General features: G+C 33.0%; 1 protein-coding gene across 2 annotated transcripts in view; it reads right to left on the reverse strand.

Moving 5' to 3' along the window:
• Positions 1-22,865, reverse strand: part of Sema2a (Semaphorin 2a) — a 1,027,416-nt gene that overhangs the window by 304,683 nt on the left and 699,868 nt on the right. The window contains exon 2 of one of the 2 annotated variants that reach the window (XM_089642320.1): positions 10,721-11,112. The exons of the other annotated variant lie outside the window; for it this stretch is intronic. Coding sequence (XP_089498446.1) covers positions 10,721-10,949 — 229 coding nt within the window. The 5' untranslated portion in view covers positions 10,950-11,112. The remainder of the gene's footprint in view (positions 1-10,720; positions 11,113-22,865) is intronic. 2 annotated transcript variants of the gene reach the window in all.

Below are 22,865 nucleotides of genomic sequence, written 5' to 3' on the forward strand. Positions count from 1 at the left end.
TAGTTTTACTACTGACCGCTAGGTGCTAGGCAGGACCCTGTAAAATAAATGGTTGTGCACTTAGCTAATAGCTCGTACATTTTAAACAAAAAATAATGAATAAATAAATAAAGAATAATGTTCGTGGCGGGTGGGTGGATTTGTTATTTATACAAATTGACACGGAGAAAAATTACTGATATAATGGATTGCTAATTTATTAAGAATCTCTTTAAATTTATTTATTAATTTATTAACGGATTAATGCAAGAAGATGTGTTACAACGGTGCCATGATAACTCAACACAGTGACAATTCAACACACTTTTAAAAATTGATAGAAAGTCAATAGAAACGATGGATTTTTTTTTAACTTAACCTAACCTAACCTACTTAATCCAGTTAATAAAGTTTTTGTTTCATCACTTTCCATGACTTCATATAACTTTTTAAAGATGTGATGAATTATTATTATGATGATTTATTCGTTCACCGTTACAACATAGGATAAAAAATAAGGGATAAAAATAATGTCAAGTCACGACAGGAACAAGGTTTTGATGGAGCCCACGACTTCTGTCTAATCATTACAAATTATTATTTACGTAAAGACTGAAAAAAATCATAAGACTTACACCAAAAAATTTAAGGTCCTGACTAAAGTTGACGAGTCTGGTCATTCTGGACATTGATGAATATGTTGAGTGTTGATTAAGGAAAAGCAATTAATTACTAATCTTACTTACTAAGAGTCTTTTGGAAGGGATCATGTAGATAAGTCAATCATACTGTTAATAATTTATTATATTTACGAATATCACAGACATGATTTACAAACTTGAATCTCCTTACAAGAGTTTAGTATTATTATCTCAGAAGAGACATTATCTAGTGGGTAGGTACTTATCTAAATATTAAATTAGGTACCTACACAATTAATTTTCATTTTATTCAAATACATTAAATCAATAATCTGGTTTATTTCTAACAGAACGCGCTAATTATTCAAACCAGATATTTTAATCAGAGGTCATTTTAGTATCGTGAAACGGTGACAGTTTGATAGTTTCACAAAAAAACTGTAATTAGACTTATTTTATTAAATTTATTTTTTTAATAAATTGAAATTCAAACCATTCTCTCATTTTCTTTATCAATGTGCCAACGAGATCCATTAGTTCGAATAATGGCCATTTAGCTTATGTCATTCACAATGATGACAAAACGCTGCCAAAATATATTTTTTTATTGTTATCATGAATCATTAATTTTGACCTCAAGTATTCAAAATACTTCCAGTGACCAAAAATAATAACTTTGCAAACCAGTACCTCCGTTGTAACCTCACACGTTTCTCAAAAAAGATGTGTCAAACAGAAAGAGAGGTTACAATGGATCTTTCAGGGCAGGAGAGAGAGTGTTATAAAATCATTTTCTATTCTTCTTAATATATTATTTATGTCATCATCCATCCCTCATTGGCAAGCATGTACATGAAAATGAGTCTAGACTCTAGACAAACAACGATGTGTTTTCTGTGAGGAGTGGTAAGGAATCTGGGAGGTCAGTGTGTCCAGGAGTGACGGACATATGAATCCATCCCTCACACTGCGGTACAAGGCAATGGGTCAAGAGAATCTGGCTGGAGAGGTCAAAAGGTCTCCCTCAACCATTTTCACCCGATACGGTCCGCAACGCAGTATAGTCCGCAAGATACAGACAAAATTCACCCCATGAACCAAGGCACCCCTGCTAGGTCACCATACATATCAAACCATATGGGGTGACCTGTGACCGGGGTGTTGGTTTTGCAATAAATGGTTCCCGGGGCAGCGGTACTCATACACCCCTGCAGAATCGTATAATAATAATTACGTATATGTGAATAAAATGTACATATTCTTTGACTATTTTTTTGACAGAATTTTTATAGATTGTGAAAATGTATTGACCTCCGACAAGAATATAAATAATCCAAAGGAACGCGAGTATTTTTAAACATAATAAATTGTTTATATATAAATGAAACACTTTTTTACACTTTTGATTAATAATAATCTACATATTTCAAAACAAATGGCTTCTTCATCAGGATTATTATATATTGTGTGCAAAGAAGTTTCAAACACATTTTCAAATCCTCAGTGTGCTTAGAACCTAATAATACACAGGTAATCTATTCAGCGGCGCAAATAGTACAAAATTACGTTTAGACCTTATAGCTCACGTGAGCGGAATGCAAATGACACAATTCCACTTTGAACCAGCGGGATTACTAAAATTAGTTGCACTTGCAGCATCCAGCATCTCAGCATCAGTATGAGTAGTAGTTAATTTCGAAACATTTTGACAAGTCCCATAATTTGGCTGTCTCCACGGAAGCGATGAGGTTGACAACTCATTTACAGATTCTTCTGCGGATTCTAGAAGCAAGTTCTACGGGTAGCACACGAAGGCATCTCAGCAAAAAGATGAGAAAAAAGTTCAAAAAAATATTAATAGCCATATGTAAGATGTTTTCATCATCTCTGCCTACAACCGTAAGGAACGAACCCTAAGTTAAACAGCCTAATCCACAAGTAATTTTTTTTTACACCTATTTAGGCTTTCACATATAGGTAACAATATTTACGAAATTATACTCGTAAATAGTGCAGGAAATGACTGTTTAAAACACAGTAAAAATATTATTGAATTTTATCCACACATTATGTAGGTACAAAATATAAAAAATTAATTGTTTTTTTTCTTTCAGCCGACAAAATAATGTTAGTGTGTTAGTCAATTTTCAATAACTTTATCAAAATATTCCCCTACTAGATGAAAAAAAGTACAGTAAGGTATGCTTATATAATCAAAGAAATCTACCAGTCCGCCTCAGCACAAGACTACCTAGTGAGGAGGACGAAGAACAAACAGATGAAATATTATAAATTATCATATATTGTAACTCTCATCAAACCTGTAATTAAATAGACACTAATAAAAAAAAATAAAAAAAATGTTAAAATAGATTTACTAAATATATCAACAACATCGGAGTATTTCTTTCCTAGCTGTTGAATCCGTCGCTTTGGACTGTAATATTGGGACGTTGATGTAGAATTGCTCCAATAATATGGTAGTTACTGTCTTGTGACTGACCTGCTCGGAGTATAAAAACAGATTAAATATAATAATAAATCAGGAGTTTCAAACATTGAATTAATGATTTTATACAAACAGGTTAAATCGGAAATGATTCTACGATTAATTTTACTAAATTTAATTAACAAAGTACGTTATCGTAATTTAGGCTCTCTAGGAATTTCTTCATTCTCTAGGAATGCCCATTTTAAAATTGAAATATCTTAAAAATTTATTTTGGTTTCTTTCAATCGCATGTGAATGAACCTCATAATTTGGGGACCAAACCGTGGAATCGTATTCTATATGACTCCTTACTAGTAACATACATATATAATGTTTTTACCGTATTGACCTTATTGAAATCAATAGATACCCTTAAAATAAATCCCAATATTTTCAAAGCTTTATTGGTTATTATTTCTGTATGATTGATAATGTTGAGTTTCGTGTCAAACCAAATTCCTAAGTCATTAATTTCCGTTACAGATACTAACGACATTTTGTTAGTGGAGTAATAAAAAAATATTGGTTTCTTTATTCGATAAAACCTCATAATTTTAAATTTGCTTATGTTAAGTTGCAAGCGTTAATTTTATTATTAGACATATATTTATTTGTATGGACTAACCTCAACTGAAAATTTAACTATCGTTGTTCAATGTAATGTTGGTGAACGTAGATTTTCGCTGGTAGTAATGACAATGGAGTCAAAATCAAAATTTTATTTACAAAATGTTCGATATTCCAGAAAGTATAATAAAACATGTTTTCCCGTTGAGTAGGTATAGACACATGTACAATAAATAAATGTAGTGTATTTTTTTCAATTTTCTGATGGATTTATTTCAATTTTCTGATGAATTTTTTTCAATTTTCTGATGAATTTTTTTCAATTTTCTGATGGATTTTTTTCAATTTTCTGATGGATTTTTTTCAATTTTCTGATGAACGAAGAAAGAGGTGTAAGGACAGAAACATTGTTGGAAGTGAATGGTTCAAGAGGTGGAGGACGCCTGAGGAAGACATGGAACGATCAAGTGAAATTGAAATACAATAATTTTATTTCAAACTAAAAAATGCGCCCAGTTGTCTGGTACCTACCTACTGTAGATTTCACAACCTCAAAACTTTAAGTCTATTAAATATTGCGACCTTTTTTGCTCATGGGCTTACATTAAATTGTAAAAGGGTCGCTTATTTTTTACCCGGTTCCCATTTTGGCTGGCCCTTCTCGGAATGCGGCGAAATGCATTCGGCTGGAGCTCAGTTGGAAAGAGAGGAGAATGTTGTTTACGTCCGTCTTGAAGTGGTATAAAATTACAGTGAAACGGGGCACGAGCAGTGTCGATCGGTGTGTTTGTGCGTGAAAGAAGACTGCATAAAAAGTTAGGTGTGAGAAAGAGATAGTGATGACCTATTGTGTCGGGTCCCTCTGTTAGCCCTGTATGCATTCAGATGCAGGGGGGATGCAGGGCCACCAAAATTTTATTCGGTAAAAATATATGTTTTTTAATGTTGCATTCGATATTGTAAGTATGTACTTAGCAGTGACGATCTATAGAAGGAAAACACATTATTTTATCTCACACGCAAGAGGGACCGTTAGAAGCAAGTGGGAGGAAAAGCAAGTCGGAGTACTACCTATATTATATATTTGTACAGTGCCCTTGAGGTGAGATTGCATGAGACGATTTATGAAGAAAATAACGAAGAAAAAAGTTTGTGCCAATATTTCGTTATTTGGCGTTCCATCTCCTATACATATTTGGAAACATAATTGCGTCATATTTGGAGTCGATTTTGTCGTATAACTTTTTTGATTAAAATTTTCTTTTTCGAGTAAATCGAGTCCGAAAGAGATTTTTTAAGTTAAATTTACTAGGGTTTACATCAGTTGGTCAATGTCTTTTAAAATGCGTTCCGTATCGGGGTAACCGTATGGGGAGCCGTAGCGGTGGATCCGTACTGGATGAGTCGTATCAGGCGTGCACAATTTTCATATTGCTCATTCTCATTTTATTTTCACGGCTCCCGTTCATTTGAGTCCACTCTTTAAGCCGTACGAAAATATTGAGCTGGTACCATGGCTTCCGCTCTTAATCGCTAGTATGTAGGTGTAGGTACTAGCTTTTTTTCTATAATTTTTTTTTTCATGTCGTGTTGTAGGTAAATAATAAGTACAACTGACTGAAAAAAAACTATAAATGGACAGCCCTGTTCGCACCGTCTTGCAGCATACAGGATAGGTCCCTACATGCGCCGCCGTTTTATTCACATTGAATTTGTTGAAGTTTCCTGTTTTTGCTCCTATCCCTTTGTATCGCGGTACGAAACCTCACCGGAGAACTGCTAGGCTCATGCACCACCAACTCTGTAGAGATGGTTGATATCTGAAAAGGGCTGTCACTGCGGTTCCAGTTACCGAAGACCTATGTGGAACCTGCTCTTTATCCAGTTACTTTTCGAAACAGTTCCTCAAAATTAAATTGGCGGTTTTACATATTTTCTAAACATATTTTATTAATTTTCGATAAACTGGTTCCTCTGAAAAATAATACCGATGGTTCCAGTGACATGACAGTCACTGAGGGAAAGTAACGGGTCAGGAATATTGAACATCTCTATCCAGAACCCAGTTGTCTACCTGCCCAAGGTGCAAGAACTTGTCTAAATAGAGCGGTATAGGATTTCAGATCGTTGTTAGCCGGAACAAATAAACGGGTATTATGCTGGGTTATACAGGTAGAATTACATGAAGTTTTCTAAGCTGGGCAGATTTTTAATGTTTTTATTGTAATCGAAGGAGTGGTAAAAGTTTGCTCCTGTTTTGTTGGTATTAATTATCAATTATTATTATTAAGAGTTTTATTATACGGATTCACCAGCGTTTTGTTATCCCAGTTATAGACGTACCTCCTACTATTCAAGACTATGTACTTTACCAGCATTGGGCATTAGGGTTCTCTGCTCTTAGATATAAAATTCACGACGTGATAAGTATTTATGTCTTAAGTCAATTCCTGTCACACAGAGCTATATATCACATCAAAGGAATCTATCAAGCGAATTGCTCGTTTTTTTTTCTGAATTATCGTGAGGTATAGGGTGAAGTGAAAGATCAAAATGGTCAGAAATTATTAAAGTAATAAATGTACAATGGATAAAAGTTGCCGTTAACTACGCTTTACCTGCTAAACTACCTACTTCAAAACGATCAAACCCATAACTACTTTTACACTGTACAATAAACTGTCTGTAAATAGGGAGAAACCACATTTTCATCGGTTAATCGAACTTTTTAATTTATAATGTTTCCTTTATTGTAAAATTATACCAATTTTATACCAGAAAAAATATTAATAATAAAAAATAACAAATAGTAAAAAAAATTTAAATAATAAAATATACCTATTGCGTACGAATCAAACTGCGGCTTGATGAACATACTATATTACATATTACCCAGCTAAAACACGTGATAAGAAATTAAAAATTTTAAGCAACATAATTTACAGGTTTAGCTGAGTTTAGTTTATCTACCTACATACTTTGATATTATCTCAATGGCGCTTAATAAAGTCAAAAATAACTATAACTACGGCTAAAATAAACGTATGTAATAATAATTGAATTATTTTAAAGCAAGTCAATTCAATTTGCACATTTTATAAATTAAAACACCTCCGAACAAATAATTAGATAATGCCGCGAAATTAATTACGGATGTAGTCGAAAACGCCAAAAACAAAACGCGGCACAATAATTTATCTCGACAAACAGGAGATGTTATCTCTGCCAGCTTCAATGGAATCCACGAGGCATTCAGGTACATGATTAGCACATCTTAAGTGATTTAACATAATGTTAGGAGAGATTTAATCCTGCGAGCTCTTATAATTAATATCAGCCTCCTAAATTACAGGTAAGTAGACTCTTTTAATAGTCGCTTTTAAGATCTCAGATTCGTATTTACCTGGGGATTTTCGAGAGTATAAACCAAATTGAAATATTTTTTTTTCGTGTAAATGAGCACGAAATCACGACTTGCACGTTTTCATAATGTTACCTCCTATCAAACATAATAACTCCTTGACGCTATGATCTAAAGAATATACCTACCTCATTGGAGGTCTTTTTAAAATCACTGTTTTACTTCAACAGATTTTGTAATGTGGTAAGTTACATACAACACAACACGATTATTCTACCTAATCGTTCTATGTTGTATGTTGTAATCAGGATGATTTAAATATGAATTGATATGAGAGCTTTCAACATATGAAATTGTTAAAAAAATGTAATAATAATTCGATGATTTGTATAGCGCCGTTTTCGTACAAAATCATTCAAAGTGTGCTGTACAAATATGTAATACATTTCTACAAATGTCCAATGAAAAAAATAATCAAGATATTAATGACCGTCTGTTAACCGGTTAAACGTAGGTAAGTAATGATTTCACTCAACACATAGAAATATTTAAACATGCAATTACGTTTATATCGTTACCTCTACCCTACCTAGAACCTACATGCAAGCATCTCCTATCCTCTTCCTATATTCATCTTCCTCTCCCATTCATATAACCCTAAATTAATTTTAAGATATTAAAACTTCATTTCCTATACTTTTTAGTATAAGAAACTTCTGTGGCTTGACTTCAGTTCAATTGTATATTTATTATTGTATATTATGTAAAAGCTGTTCTTACAAATAAATAAATTGGATACAGAAAACATCATTTCCGATGCCTTCTTATAAATACGCGATGCGTATTTATAAGGCAAATTTCCATTTCCTTTGTTTCAACTTCCGACATTGCTGTTAAATTACAGTTGTTCTCCTAAATAATTCTAACCTCATAGTACGCGATCCCTTTCCTTCTTCTAACTTCTGACTATTAAAACTAGTCAATAAAGATAGCAGATGTCAAACGACAGATGGCAGGACCCGAATTTAGAAGCAAACATGTTCCGTCAAACCCTTACAAAGCAAGCGACCCTTCACCAATATTTACTTCGATTTTCTTCAATTATGTATCAATTTCCATACAATCAAACTATTCCTTTTGGTAAAGCGTACTTCATGCTTTACCCCACATTGGATATTTTCAGTTGTTGTATTCTTACGAAATTAGACTTAAAATGGTAGAATGAAATAAATTTAACAGTACAGTAAGCACACAAAAATAGCATTCCTGTTCTATTATCTGGTATATGTGGGTAATTAAATGCCTTGTTGCTTTTGACTAGTATGATTATTTAGCTTGCTTACTTAATTGAAACTAATGTATTTGTGTACAAGGCTTGCGTGACTATTCAACATGTGGCGCCTGAGTATTTTGATATAACCGTTTGTAATTATTTTTGTACACATTTCATGCATTGTTATGGAATAAACTAGATAAGCGCTCTATTTCTAAGAAGTCAAATAAGATCGATTTAATTTACGCAATTGAAAACAAACACTACTTTAGCTTATTGAACGGTATAATATTTGCATCACATTAAATTAATATGTATTATCAAAGGTGTTTCATAAAGGAATCTAACCAACAAAAATCAGAGCCAATATCATATTGGTGCTCACCACAAGAGTTTGAAATGGGGATCGTAAAGTACTAACTCGAGTAGCACCCTCTCCACAACAATAATAATAATAACATGGCATTTATATAGCGCAGTTTAGTGTCAAAACGGTAATTTAGTATTAGTGGTCATGTTCTTAAAATTATTCCTACAGTGTACCTTACAGAGCTAATATTATAACACTAAATATACTAAATACACTAAATATACTAAATATACTGTTTATACAAAGTGATGACAACACTTACAATAACAATAACAGGAGGACAGTACAAAACAAGAACATTAAAACTAAAACATAATATAACTCCAATTCGCATAATACTGAAAAACATCAACATACTTTGTATACACAACTTTTTCGACATATTTCGAAATCAATGGTTTCTTCATCGTCAGGATACTGAAAATAAATTAATAAAAAATAAATTCCTGACGAAGAAACCTTAGTTTCGAAACATGTCGATTATTTTTGATCAAAAGTGGTGTATACAAAGCATATAATTTTTGTATTATTAAAATGACGCCACATAGTAATTTTGCATTTATTAAAGAAGCAACATAGTTTTCAGCGCCCTTAAGGTGATTCACGAAAACGGCGCTATATAAATTAGCAAATATTATTATTATTATTAACTCCCACTAAATTTTGTGACTACTTATTTTACGTATTTTTAATTATTATATACCTATATCTAATTGAATTTCACTTTTGTTTTAGTGAATAAATTCAAATCTTAGAAGTGGAAATTAACCCCTTTTCAGACATCCAATCGAGCTGAAACTCAGCAAATAGACTCGTTCTCGTTTAAAATGCATCCTGTCAACTTTTGAAGGCAATTGCGCCCATACACGCGGATATATATGCATTTATCTGGTCGGTCTTATCCAATCGGGATTTGGCTCTGTTGGTAGAATTCTCGTCTCCTGTTCCTGGGTAGAAAAATTCAGTCCTCAATCAGACCATTTTTTTCTCTCTCTTAAATGCAGAATACTCTAGATTACATTTTTCGACCACCAGACTAAGCATATGTCCGTGTTGTGTGACATTACCAATCTTAGGCATTCTTTGCCAATGTATCATAAGCATTATTTGTACACAAACTATCGTGTCTAATAATAAATAAGCTTAATTTAACAATGTAATGTTAATGAAGCCGTTTGGGGCCAGTCTTGGCAAGATGGCGACGTATAATGAGTGGTAATAGCTATATCGCGTGTGTGATTCAGATTTTGTCGCAATACAAAGACAACTTGAATTATTAATTACATAATTGCGTAAGTTTAACTGATTGATGATGAGATATCACAGTTATAAGTAAAAGAGAAATAACCCACTCGTTTTGAAAAATCACCAAAGGCAAATTTTGTATTTGGATTTTTGCCGGCATATAATTTTTTTATGAATGATAGCGTTTTTTTAAAAGTCAAGTTAAAACATACGAACTCTTTACAACTATGTATATGATGAAATAATATTCAATCTTTAGGAAAACTATAGAAAAGAAGGAACTAGAAAAAATATGTGTAACTTACTAGAACTTCGTAATCACACAAAGATGGCTGCCGAAAAAATATGGGAATAAGTTTAGGATATTATTTGTAATTTTAAGGTTGAGATACGTTACGACAAGATGACGTTAAATAATGAGATCTCAATGGTCGAGTGGTTAAAGGCGTTTTCTCAGTAAGACAGAAATCCCAGGTTCGATTCCTAGATGCGGCCGTTACCTTTTTATTTACAATATTAGAATTTTCATAAACACGTGTTGCAACATCCTAATAATATATCCGTGTTAATTAGGAAACCTGTCAATTCATTCGTATAAGGCCTGCAGTTCTGTATAACAGGAATACTAATAATTTGACTAAATTTTTAACAAATTAACTGGTATAGGCAATTTTTTTATGGAACCTTTTTTTGTACTTCCTTTGCCCGATCGTAGGGCTGCATTCCGTGTTTTTATAGTTGAAATCTTGCAATGAAAATATTTAAATGTTTATGATAAAATAAAAATTCTTACCTTTTCTGTGTCTGAAGTGGTGCTTCCCTTTCCCAACGAAAGAAGTGGAAGAACAGCATGGCAGCTCATAGTAGAAATGCCAAGAGTTCTCATAGTCCGACGGAGACATAACAGTGGCCACATTGGTGAAGGCATTGGTCTGCCAACCCAGTCCCAAGGCTAAAGTCCATCCTATCCTCATCACCAACACCACCAACAATCCCAAAAATAACTGCTTTGAAGACTCCATATTGAAGACAAGCGAAAAAAAACCACAACAGTTGAATATACTGAATTTAACCACTCATTTGCACTGGTGTTTCAGTAACCAAAATAAAACAAAAACTAAAATAGTTTGTTTGATTCACATCGTCTTATGTTTCACATCTCGTTGAGCGTATCGCCATTGAAAGCTGTAAAGAAAAGTATTTTGTTGTATTCTCCTATACAGTGTCTTTTGATGTCTTGTTGTTTTTTTTCAGGTTAAAGGCGATTGCGGAATAGTTACAGAACGCTTCTTAGAACACTCCTTGATTTTACAAGCACGATCGCGGTATTGATAGCCAGACTGATATTGATAATGCGGTAAATTAGAAATCAACGTAGGCTGGCAACACTGGCGAATTTGTCTATGAAATGACATTCATAAACGTCAAATAGCTACGTAAAAGATAAAATAGTAATAAATTGACAATGTCGAATTGAAACGTTAACTTTAATATACATTGGCAGGCCGCATGCACTTTTGTCACTAAAAAGGGAGTTAATTAGTTAATGAGGTCTTTAGTCATAACTAACGACTTTTGCTTCCCCAATCCTGAACGCTCTGAATTGATTGCGTCTTAGATGAATTAATTAAGTCTATGGATCATGTTTACGATTTATTTCCATTCTAAGAGCCTCCTTAGTTCACCTCCATTATTTAATAACCCAGTTATTTTGCACAACGGTAGCGGCTTATTTATCCGGACTGTCTGAATCATATTCTGAATTTGCTTACAAATATCGCTAACTGCCCATAAATGACGAATTTCTACACTATCCTATTGATATAAGGTTTTATGGATATACCGTGCAAGATATCATAAATTGAATTAAAATTAAGATCAAATATATTTCATGAATAGTTTTATCTTATATATAATTAAAAAAAATAATACGTGGCTTGTTTGTAGATCATTTTATGATTGCTTTAGAGAGGTAGATGTTTTTTACAAACAATAAAAAATAACGATAACTGAACTCAGATATTATCATGTAGATAAAACTCAGTTTATTTTCGACACAAATTAAAACCAATTTTTATACTCTGTAGGTACAGTTTGAAACCCAGAATAATTAAATGGAGAAAAAGTATAAATTCCGACCAATTTTAGATTATTCGTGATAAAAAAAAAGATTTTACAATAAAAAACATGGCCCCGTTAGCGAAGTTCTATTGTAAAGCGGGCGTTTGGTATTTCATCTGTCTGTAAATTTGTTTGTACGTTCCGTTTCTGGTTTGTAAAATCTGCTGCATCCACTTTATTATTCAAGCAAACCTTACTTTGGCTTTGATTGAGATTTTTTTTATTATGGTACCTACCTGCCGAAAGTTTAGAAAAAATACCTTTAAAAATACTTTATTGAGTTTGTGACATTTTTTTGGACAAATTGAATAAAATATTTTATGGTTTATAATTAAGTAGGTATTTGTATTTAAGTACCAAATCTAAGGATTACGGAGGAAATTTTGGTTTTGAATAATTAAATTAGAAAAAATTGAAACATACTCTTTTGGACGCGAGGTCTATTGTTCACAAAACAACAATAATCAAAATAATAAACACCAATTTAAATAGTTTGGCAGAAATCCGAGACAGCTTAAGAGGAAGCTACAAGCCAAAAATGTGTATATTCTTGGTATAACTTATATTGTAGGTAATAGGCATTAAAATCACTCGACAAACGGAGTCTAGAAGCGTTCGATTTCAAGCACAAAACTGGTTTTTATTTATTTTGTAAATAATAATAAAGTAAAAAAGTTAATCAAGTGAAACTGTCACAGATAATTATAACTTTAATATTGCATTTTTTTTAAGTTGTTTCCTTTATGCGTTCATAGATTTCTATTAAAAAAATATTTTTTTTAGTTTATATTTTTTATTGAGTAATTTATTATTATATTTGTATTCTACTCAAGCGAAACGATGGGAAAACCTTCAATTTATCTAAAGTATATTTTTTGGTATTCATAATGTATACCAATTCGTTATAAAGATTAATCAAAATAGTGATTTAGCATTAAGCTTAGCCTTAAAGCAAAGAACCGAAAATGGTGGAAGCAGCGATAAAATAACTTAACCCAGCTGTGGACAGAAAATAGGTGATGATAAATATTAATCTATCAAAAGTTTTTGTATGTATATTATTTATATCTATCATTTTACGTGCAATTTGAATTGTCTAGTCTAGGTAGTCTAAACTCTTGCATTTTCTCTACTTAGTAAAATACTTGAATGCTTATTATTCCAGTGAATACGGTTCCGTAACAAATGCAACACTTGAAAGTTGAAATTACTCTTGGAAACAGGGCCAGCATTTCTCTTACATAAATAATCAACAGCTCAACTCAAAATTACCGGCAAACAGTTACTACTTGTAGTAGTAACTACTTTCTTGTTGTTTAATTATGAAAGTGAACAATTCAAAAGTTTCATGATCGCTACGTTCACAAATATAATCTTTATCTTTGAGTATTATTCAACTGTGTACAATTGGCAAGAAAACAACTACCAACTTAGAACACAATAGCTCAGTCAATATTTTGGTTGTCTTTGGTCGACACCAAAATGTATGTGTGTTGATGCACTCTTGTGCGGTATTTTACAATTAAAAAATGGCTTAAAAAGTTTTATTGTCTGTTTATTGACTTTGAGACTTTGATTTGTGCAGACGTGTTGTCATTCTAAAGATTTTGATTCCGCTGCCACTGACTTATCTACGTACGTACCCCACTTATCATAATGATATTTATAGTACCAAGTAGTAAGTACCAACCTAAGTATTGCAAACATATTAAAACACCATATTTAAGAATAATATGTAGATATGAATATTTACGATTTTTTAAAAGTGCAACAGCAAAATGCAAAAACGGACGTAAAATTGCCAGCGCAACATAAAACACAATTTTTTGGTTAAAAATGCACTATCCGCGATGCATTTTACACGTGTCACGATAGAAGCTTCAATAATGAATGCACTTTGTTCGCAAAATGTTTGGTAAATGCAGATAGTGCCTACTTTTCAAAATAAACTACCTACTTTGACTGCGAGTGCACTTTATTCTGGGCACTGACGACATAAACCGGTAGAAGTGGAGTATGGGCGTGTCTAATGGCCGGTATTTCAGTATAACTATAACGGGGCTGACAGATTATGCTATGCGCACCTTGGCTTGGCCTGTTTATGCATATCGCTCGTCAAACAGTCCCAAAATGGGAATGTATGGAGAGTGATATGCTGAAATTGGCCAAGCCACAATAATATAGCGTGGTCTATCACAGACTTAAGTTAGCAGTGTTATAGGACGGATTAGGATGTCAGAATGAATACCAGATAGCAATTTGGCGAACTTATGTAAATATCTCACAAGCTGGGTAACTAAATACCGGCCCAAAGAGATCAAAGTAGCCCTAACTTCGGGTTAAATTGCACACACTTGGGAACTTTTTGCTAAAATCGCAGATACTTTTAATATTTCCCTTGTAAAGTATAAAGCTGCATTAATAACACATTTTAACGCCACTTATTTTAATGAGGTCATCACATAACAGGCTTATGTTATTTCTTCTTTCTTTAGTCTTATTTTATTTGTTATGTTTTAACTAAATTTAATTGTTTAATTTTTCTCATCAAAATTTAATACTGCACTATGTTTATGTAAAAAAAATAAAATAAAAACTTTATATGTAAATGGCACTTCTGCCGTAAATTCTAAATAAATAAATAAATAAATTGATATAAATTTTTCAAATTCCAAAATTATTTCTCAGACAAGTAATTTCAATGGCCTTTTTTACAATGAGGAAATTGCTTACGCTCATAGCCTACGTTATCTTTTGGGATGCTGTTTGGTGGGAATTTTAAAGTAAGCTATAGTTAGTAATAAGATAGATCATTGTAGAAATATATTATATATTTGTAAAGTGCCCTTCGGGTGATTTTTCACAAAAAAAATCATCCACTTATTATTATTAAAGGAAGAAGAAGAAGTTCTTGGAAGGAAAAATGTATGATGGATGGGTAGGGATCTGGATTTCAGCGGTGTAAGGAGTCGAGAGAGCCCTGCTAGAGAGTTTAAAATGTCTCTCTTAACCAGTCTCTCCCGATCTAGCCTACCAAGCAGCTGGTCGTTACCGGGCACTCCTGCTAACTTTCCATGTGTAACGAACCACTTGGAATGACTTATGGCAGAGGTATTGGTTACACAATAGATGCTTCCCGAGGCGACGGTACTCAAACAAATTGGGCTGTTAGGGAACTATAATTTGATGTCTGATGCACATTTTAGACATCAGAGTAGATTACATTTCTAGTTATTTTCTGTTCAGTGATTGGGGGTAACTTCATATCTGGCAGTAATGGGCCTTACGACTAACCGTTGTGCATTAAGGCCTTTATGTTAGTGGTCTGAAAGGCTTTTTGTTGGGGTACAAATTATTTAAATGTCTTCTTTGATTGCGAACTAGGTAAGTGGAAATAATGTTGTTTTATTAAGGCACAATTTGTCATTTAGATGTCAATAAGAAACGGCGATAAGGAACTTTCAGCCGTGGAGGAGTTGCATTAAATAAATAATGCATTTTCTTATATATACAGCTGCAGCTGCTTTCAATGCAGCAAATATGAGAACGGTTTTTCTGATTTGAATTTTGAGGTTAACGCTACTATTTTTAGCTACACCTAATATGATGTATCTAATCAAAAAAATACAGTGTGAGGCAAGCCTACGCACGACGGAAGTGAAACTTTTAGTATTCTTCTCTCTCTCTTTTCATTTCATTCTCTCTTTTTTTCTGTCTTTTGACATATTTATAAGTAGCATGTGATAAAAAAATTAAAAGTTATAAAAATATGGGATTCGAACCCGGGTTCTGCATAACGAGTGTCGAACGCTCTGCCTCTCGACCGCGGTTATTACGTATTCGACCAAAAAAAAATCACAAAAAGTAAAAAAAAACAGTTAAAGCGGGGATCGAACCTCGGTTCTTCACGACGACAATCGTGCGCTTTGCCTCTAGACCGCGAAGCTGAGTTTGGAGAGCGACCGAAAGTAGGTATATAATATTGGCTAGGCTCCTATAGCGAAATGATCACGGTTTTTGATGACGGTCATGAGTTGGTTTTACTCCGGTCCTCGAAATTGCATAACGCGCGTAAAGAAGTTTCACTTCAAAAACGTGTTCGAAAACCGGAAGCAACTGTAATATTGTGAAATATGACTTCTGCAACTATAGGCAGGTAGGTACTTAAATAAAATTATCAACATAAAAATATAACATATCTGAGAACCCAAATAAATTATGTAAAACCGAAATGTTGTTCGTTCAAACTCATATCTAGAATTAAGAATGTGTTTTGTACCTACCGATAAAATCTAAAGCAGATACTATAAAGGTATCTCCTAATCACACGGAAAAAATGTGTTTTGTACCTACCGATAAAATGAAAATCAGATAATATGAAAGAATCTCCTAATCACACGGAAAAATGTGTTTTGTACCTAACGATAAAATAATGTAAAGCAAATACTATGTAAGTATCTCCTAATCACACGGAGAAAATGTGTTTTGTACCTACCGATAAAATGTAAAGCAGATACTATGTAGGTATCTCCTAATCACACGGAGAAAAATGAGTGTTGCTAATTTATTGATAATCTCTTCAAATTATTAGTAATCTGTAATTTTTTTAGTAAATTCCTAATGGGACATCGTGATAATATATTCGTATTTTAATAAAAGTTTATCAGAAATCTGTTAAGTCATTCGTTAAGGCCTGCAATTACGTTTTTGACCGGATTACCAATAATTTGAAAAGATTATTTATATATAAGAAATATTCATTTTTTTCCGCGTAGGCAGGTACTTTAAAAGCTAAAAAAAATAATTCTAAATCTTTTTTGTTAATACGTATTACCAGCCAAAACGAATTCAAGCAAATTAGTTATTCGCAGGGGAACCAATATTTTTTATTGCGTCGTAACGTTCGAACTAACCCTTCCACTCGCCCGTCGGCAGCACGCAAAATAATATATGTTGCTCGACCGCACACATGCTCCCAGCACCACATTATAAATTGCAATTAAACACGGCTTGAAAAAAATTAATGCGTACATAACCGCGGAGTCAACCGCCCATAACAATGACGTGGCATGATACATGGAACGATATAAAAATGTGTGGCGACATGACGGTATATGGCCGACGCGCTTTTGAGTCCTAGACGCGACATTGTCTTGCTGCCGGTCGGTATTTGGGATATCTATAATTCGAGTATTAAATTTCAACAGATTAACTTAATACTTCATGTTTCTCCTGGGAATTAAATTTTTAAGGTAACAAAAAAGCATGTGGTTTTTCAAGCAAATTATAGAAGCAGGTAAATTCTTAATTTGATTGACTCAATTTATTGCCGGAATCCCTAACATTTTTTTAAATAATATTTTAAATTTATCTTTTTGTAGCTGAAACTTGGCAGATTGACTTATTGTCGACGACAATGCGCAAGACTTACGTATGCATTATCTGAAATCGGATGACATTGATGCAGTGTTGAAGGTTCAATCATCAGTCAATCAATTTTGTTTCGAAAATCTTTTTAAGACATTTTAAAATAGATGTATGATAGTAAAACAATGGTTTTTTACGGTTTGGTTTTATAAAAATATACTTTAGGTATTTACAATATCCGTCTCATTATTAATGCCTGTTCTGAGATGGCTAGCTGGAATCTTAAAACATTATATAAAAAAACAGTTTTAAAGAATTATTAGATTAGATTATGATTATTAAACAAAATGATTTAAATAAGCATAGTACCTATCTAAGCGTTTAGAAAGAAAACCTCAGCTAATGATGCGTTTGTCGCTTCAAATTGGCAATTTGCAGGCTGAAATTTTATATTGTTTAAGGAATAAATTGAGTTCAACAAAGATTTAAAAAAGAAACAAATTAATAAATAGAGTTAAATAAATCCCATACAAGGTTTTATTTATTATTTTTTTATTTATTAATTAATTAACGCCCTTTTTCGGGGCTTTTACATGTGGATATTAAGAAATATACATTATTTATTGTACATAACTGAAGTGCTTCATTAACAACATTTTATATTTGTTTAAAGATAAATTGAAGATGTCCACTGAATTGATATAATTGTATCCCTCCATTAGTATTCTGGGCAAAGAGGAATACATAGTTAGTCCCAGATTTTCTGCGCTGAAATAAATCCTGACTTCTAGTATTACGTTGTGGAATCCGGAAGCTTATCAATTCTAGCAATACCGGACTATCAACTAAATCATTTATAATTTTATAAATAAATACCAACTCAGTGACAATTCTTCTGTCTGACAATTTGAGCATATTCATATAATTTTACAGAGTGTTGTAGTTTTCCTTTACACACGAGTTTTAGAGTCTTGTGAAGGTAAACATGTTAATTTTTATTTGAAATATCTTCTTAATATGTAAATTTAAATAATTATACTGTATTTTATAAAATAAATAAAAATATTCTTTAAAAAAAAAATAATCGCGAATTTGATTTGTATTCTTTCAACAGCTTGTACATGTATATTATAAAGTGGGTTCCAGACAAGAGAAACTCATCTCATGATGTATATTGCATTAATCTTGTATGCTTAATACATACCTATAAACGTTATTTTTATGAGTCATGGAGCCTTTAATTTCAGAGGCTGGTATGGGTACCGCCGCCCCGGGAATAATTTTTTGGATAACCAACTCCTCTGCATGTGTCCATGTTCATGGGGTGAGGTTTGTTCGGGTCGACGAATGCTTCTGCCCACCAGCTGCGTGGCAGACCGGATCGGGAGAGACTGGTTGAGGAAGTTCCTTATGACCTTTCCAGCAGGACTCTCTCAGAACACCGCATTGCACCGCAGTGGGAGGGATCAATTTATACATCCCCATAAACCTTAAATCTCTTGAACAACGTCGTGATATCAGAGACCTATTAATGCTCTATAAGATACTTCATAACTTTATTGATAGCCCATACTTACTACAAAATATTCATTTCAAATGTCCAAATATATATATAAGAAGAAGCTGTAGCACATTTAATAGATTATGCCCAAACATCGATGTGTTTAACACGAACCTAGCTAAATTCACAGCATCCATAAAAAAGTGATACTGCATCTTTTTTAACCAAAAAACTTAATATTTCATTGACTTTTTTTTAAATATTTCAATTGATTAATAAATTTTTGATAATTGTTTTTTTTATCAGAATTGTTTCTATTAGGTATGTTGTTATGTATTTTTCTGTTATTGTTTGTTTTGTCGTTATTTTATTGGTCAATGACATAACTACTCTGATCACTGTCATATATGCATGTATAAAGACTGTTTATAACGCTAATAAATAAAATAAAATAAAATCTGTCACTCTTGGACTCACTGACCCCAGCTTCCTACCCCCGCCCCCTCTCATACTTTGTTTCTTCACAGAAGTTATTCTTTCCGCTTTTCTCAAAAATAAGTATCTTTCCAACATGATATTGAGACAACATAATACATATTTTATTCTGAGAAGAACTGGTGTAAAACTAGTGTAGAGTTAGTTATAAGTTATCCGAGTCAAGCCACACATATCTAACTTTGACACCTATTTGCCTTACATCAATGCAGCAGTGGGCTGAATATTGCATCGTGTCTTGGAACACATAATAGGGAACACTGCGTCACAGTAGTAAACGCGAGGTACAGAAAAAGCAAATCATTATAATTGCAAAATGTAGCGGAATCCACCCTTAGGGGCTCATTGTTCTAAGGGCCGGCAGAGAGACCAGAGAGGCCGACGCATTGGGTACTTGGAGTCTAGCAGACCCATAAATCATCGACGGGCCCGGGCAAACAGCCGCGTATAATGGCGGCACCCAAGATAAGCCGACTTGATGACGTTTCACTATTTGGCGGGCACGTTTCGGCACACTCGTGCTATCACAAACGGGCACGCGTGCCCTATGTATGGACGTCCTCCCTGTAGATGTGTATTAGGCCCGCCCTAACCCACTCTTGGTTTATTATCTGAGGCCAAATTATTAATATTCTGGGGTCGGTGGGTACCTATACTGAATCCACCCTATTACTCGTACTACCCCGCGAATTTAAATATGAATTTCGAAAGCGGAATGAGTTAAGTAGGATATGTTGTAGGTGGAAAACTGCTCCGGCGTGAGATTTTAGGTAAGCGAGATAAATTATGCGAATAGAAGGGTTTCGTTTATTCAACAGGGAAGTAGGAAAACAAAATTATATCTGGACTTTTTACGAGCAACATCTTTATATCAACCATGTTAGTTTAACACTCGCTGCATAATATAAAAACACCGCATGATGGAGGTATAATGCTGACAATGGTTAACATTTCAAAATAATAACAACAGTTTTAAATTTCGTAAAGCGCCTTACTGGTAATTTACAAAGCTAAAAAATAAATTGCACGTATAGGTAACATTTTTTTTAAACCACTTAGACATTTTACTTAGATTCACGGGGATAGGTATCTGCCAAAAATATATTATGGTTGTAGCTTTTCAGTGTTTTTTAGTGGGTAACTAGCTTTTATCAAATGAAAAGTATTATCATATATCGCAGACTGTAAAAATGCATAAATTTATGGGCAAAATAGCAATTAAGAATGAAAAAAAAAAACATTTTTTACCCAACCGTCAAAAGGGAAATATTAGGGCATTCTGGTCGAAGTAAAACTAAAAAAAGAAAAAAAGAGGTATCTGCAGATTGACATACCTAAGAAAAAAAGAGGTATGTGCGGATTGACATACCTAAGAAAAAACGAGAGATATCTACAGATTGACATACCTAAGAAAAAATTAGAGATATCTGGAGATTGACATACCTAAGAAAAATTAGTTCAGCTTAGATACAACTCTCATTTTGAGTAAGCCCGGGGGAGTTGGCCATACGGGAGAGATGGCCCGGGGCCGTAATTCCAAATCATAATCACATATGACGTCGCATACACGTTAATACGATTCGCCATGGTGGCAATGTCGAACGTTTGCATGTTTCATCGCCAGAAAACACGAAAAAAGTGTAATTATTTTTTTTATTTTAAATCATTTTAGTTTCAAGCCTTCGTCAGTCGGCATCTTGTTGAAATATATTTTTTTAAAAGTGTGTTTTACCCACTTATTAATGAAGCAATATGTATATCTAACCTGAAAATTGGTAGCGACGTCATTATGTTTGGCTTAGATTATTGTTTGGTGTAGTTTATGTATAATTTTTTTAAGAGTGTGATAGCCTTATGTTGTGACCGGATAAATCATCACATCTTTAAAAAGTTATATAAAGTCATGGAAAGTGATAAAACAAAAACTTTATTAACTGGGTAGGTTAGGTTAGGTTAGGTTAAAAAAATTTTTTTTTCATCGTTTCTAATGACTTTATATCACTTTTTAAAAGTGTGTTGAATTGTCACTGTGTTGAGTTATCATGGAACCGCCTTATGTACATATGTATTCCGTCCTTTTTGTAATTATAAAATGTTGGTTTCTTCTTTTTTCCGATGCTTAACAAATACACGCGCATGTATGTGGGTCTTCGTAGCAACTGGACGGAGGAGCAGTTACGATGTACAATACACACGGAGAAAACTACAAAACCACTTGCTACTTACTACAAAACTGACAAGACCGAAAACTGGATACCGTGTAAGTTGTGCTTGTATTGGTTGCATGAACACTGCACAAAATTTTCTTACATGTGCCATCCAAGCGGTCGAAAGGAAATGGCGTTAAAAAAAATAAGAAACCAAAGAAAAGGAAACTAAAAATTAGGTATCTCTACCGGATACACCGGGAGAGATGACAAGTTGAATTTTTTTTCGTATTTTTTTCATCCTTTATCTCTTTTCATAATTGTACAACTACTAAAGAATTATTTTTACAAATAATTTTTTTTTTAAATATTGGAATAATGTAATTTTATTTACTAGTACTAAAGAACAAATGTCCTAAAAAAACTATGGTCAACTCCCCCGGACTTACCCTAAATAAAACACATATTTTGCGGCAGGATTTTAAGGAGTTAAGTACATATGATTTATAGATAATGGAGATCGTCTATTTCGATGCCTATTTATAGCAATTTTATTTGATGATACCTTTCAGACCACGTGTACTTAAAATACGCGCCAAAGCTATTAATGTGAATAAATAAACTGTAAATAGACTGACAAAAGCTTTCTTAAGAGCAAAAGCTAAGGGGTTTGTATCAAATGGAGGTAATAAAGGCAAAATGCATTATCTTTAGTATGCAAAGCATCTAACATGCAGCCATTTATTATCCAGGGGAGAACTAATGAAATGAACACAATAATAACATTCGCGCTTTAAGGGTTGAATGTAACAAACTGTTACTCCGGTAATGGGTGAGGAAGTCGGACTTCAAATTAGGAATAAGGTTACAAAATAATAAATAAAAAAGTCGATTATTGTTAGTATTGATTTTTATAATGCAAAAAATATGTTTTTTTTTATATATTCAATAATATTGTTATTGGGTTTATAAAAACAGTTTATTTTTAAACAAGTTCTGCTGTGTAATTATTATTACGCGTGACAGCTGTTTCGCCCTCTGAAGGCATTATCAAACTGTGGGTAGCCCACTTAGCTGAAGAAACAGCTGTCACGCGTAATAATAATTACACAGCAGAACTTGTTTAAAAATAAACTATTTTTATAAACCCAATAACAATATTATTGAATATATTAAAAAAAAAAAAAAAAAAAAAAATAAAGTTCTACAAATTAAACTTAGTAACAATAAAAAAAACAACTAAAAAAATGTTCTTACATAGCAAGGTATAAAGAGAATAAGTAAATATATCAACTTCCATATTGTTC

This window comes from Hesperophylax consimilis, chromosome 18, assembly GCF_061612785.1.
Source record: "Hesperophylax consimilis isolate HC1 chromosome 18, BYU_Hcon_1.0, whole genome shotgun sequence".
In the NCBI taxonomy this organism is placed as follows: domain Eukaryota; kingdom Metazoa; phylum Arthropoda; class Insecta; order Trichoptera; family Limnephilidae; genus Hesperophylax; species Hesperophylax consimilis.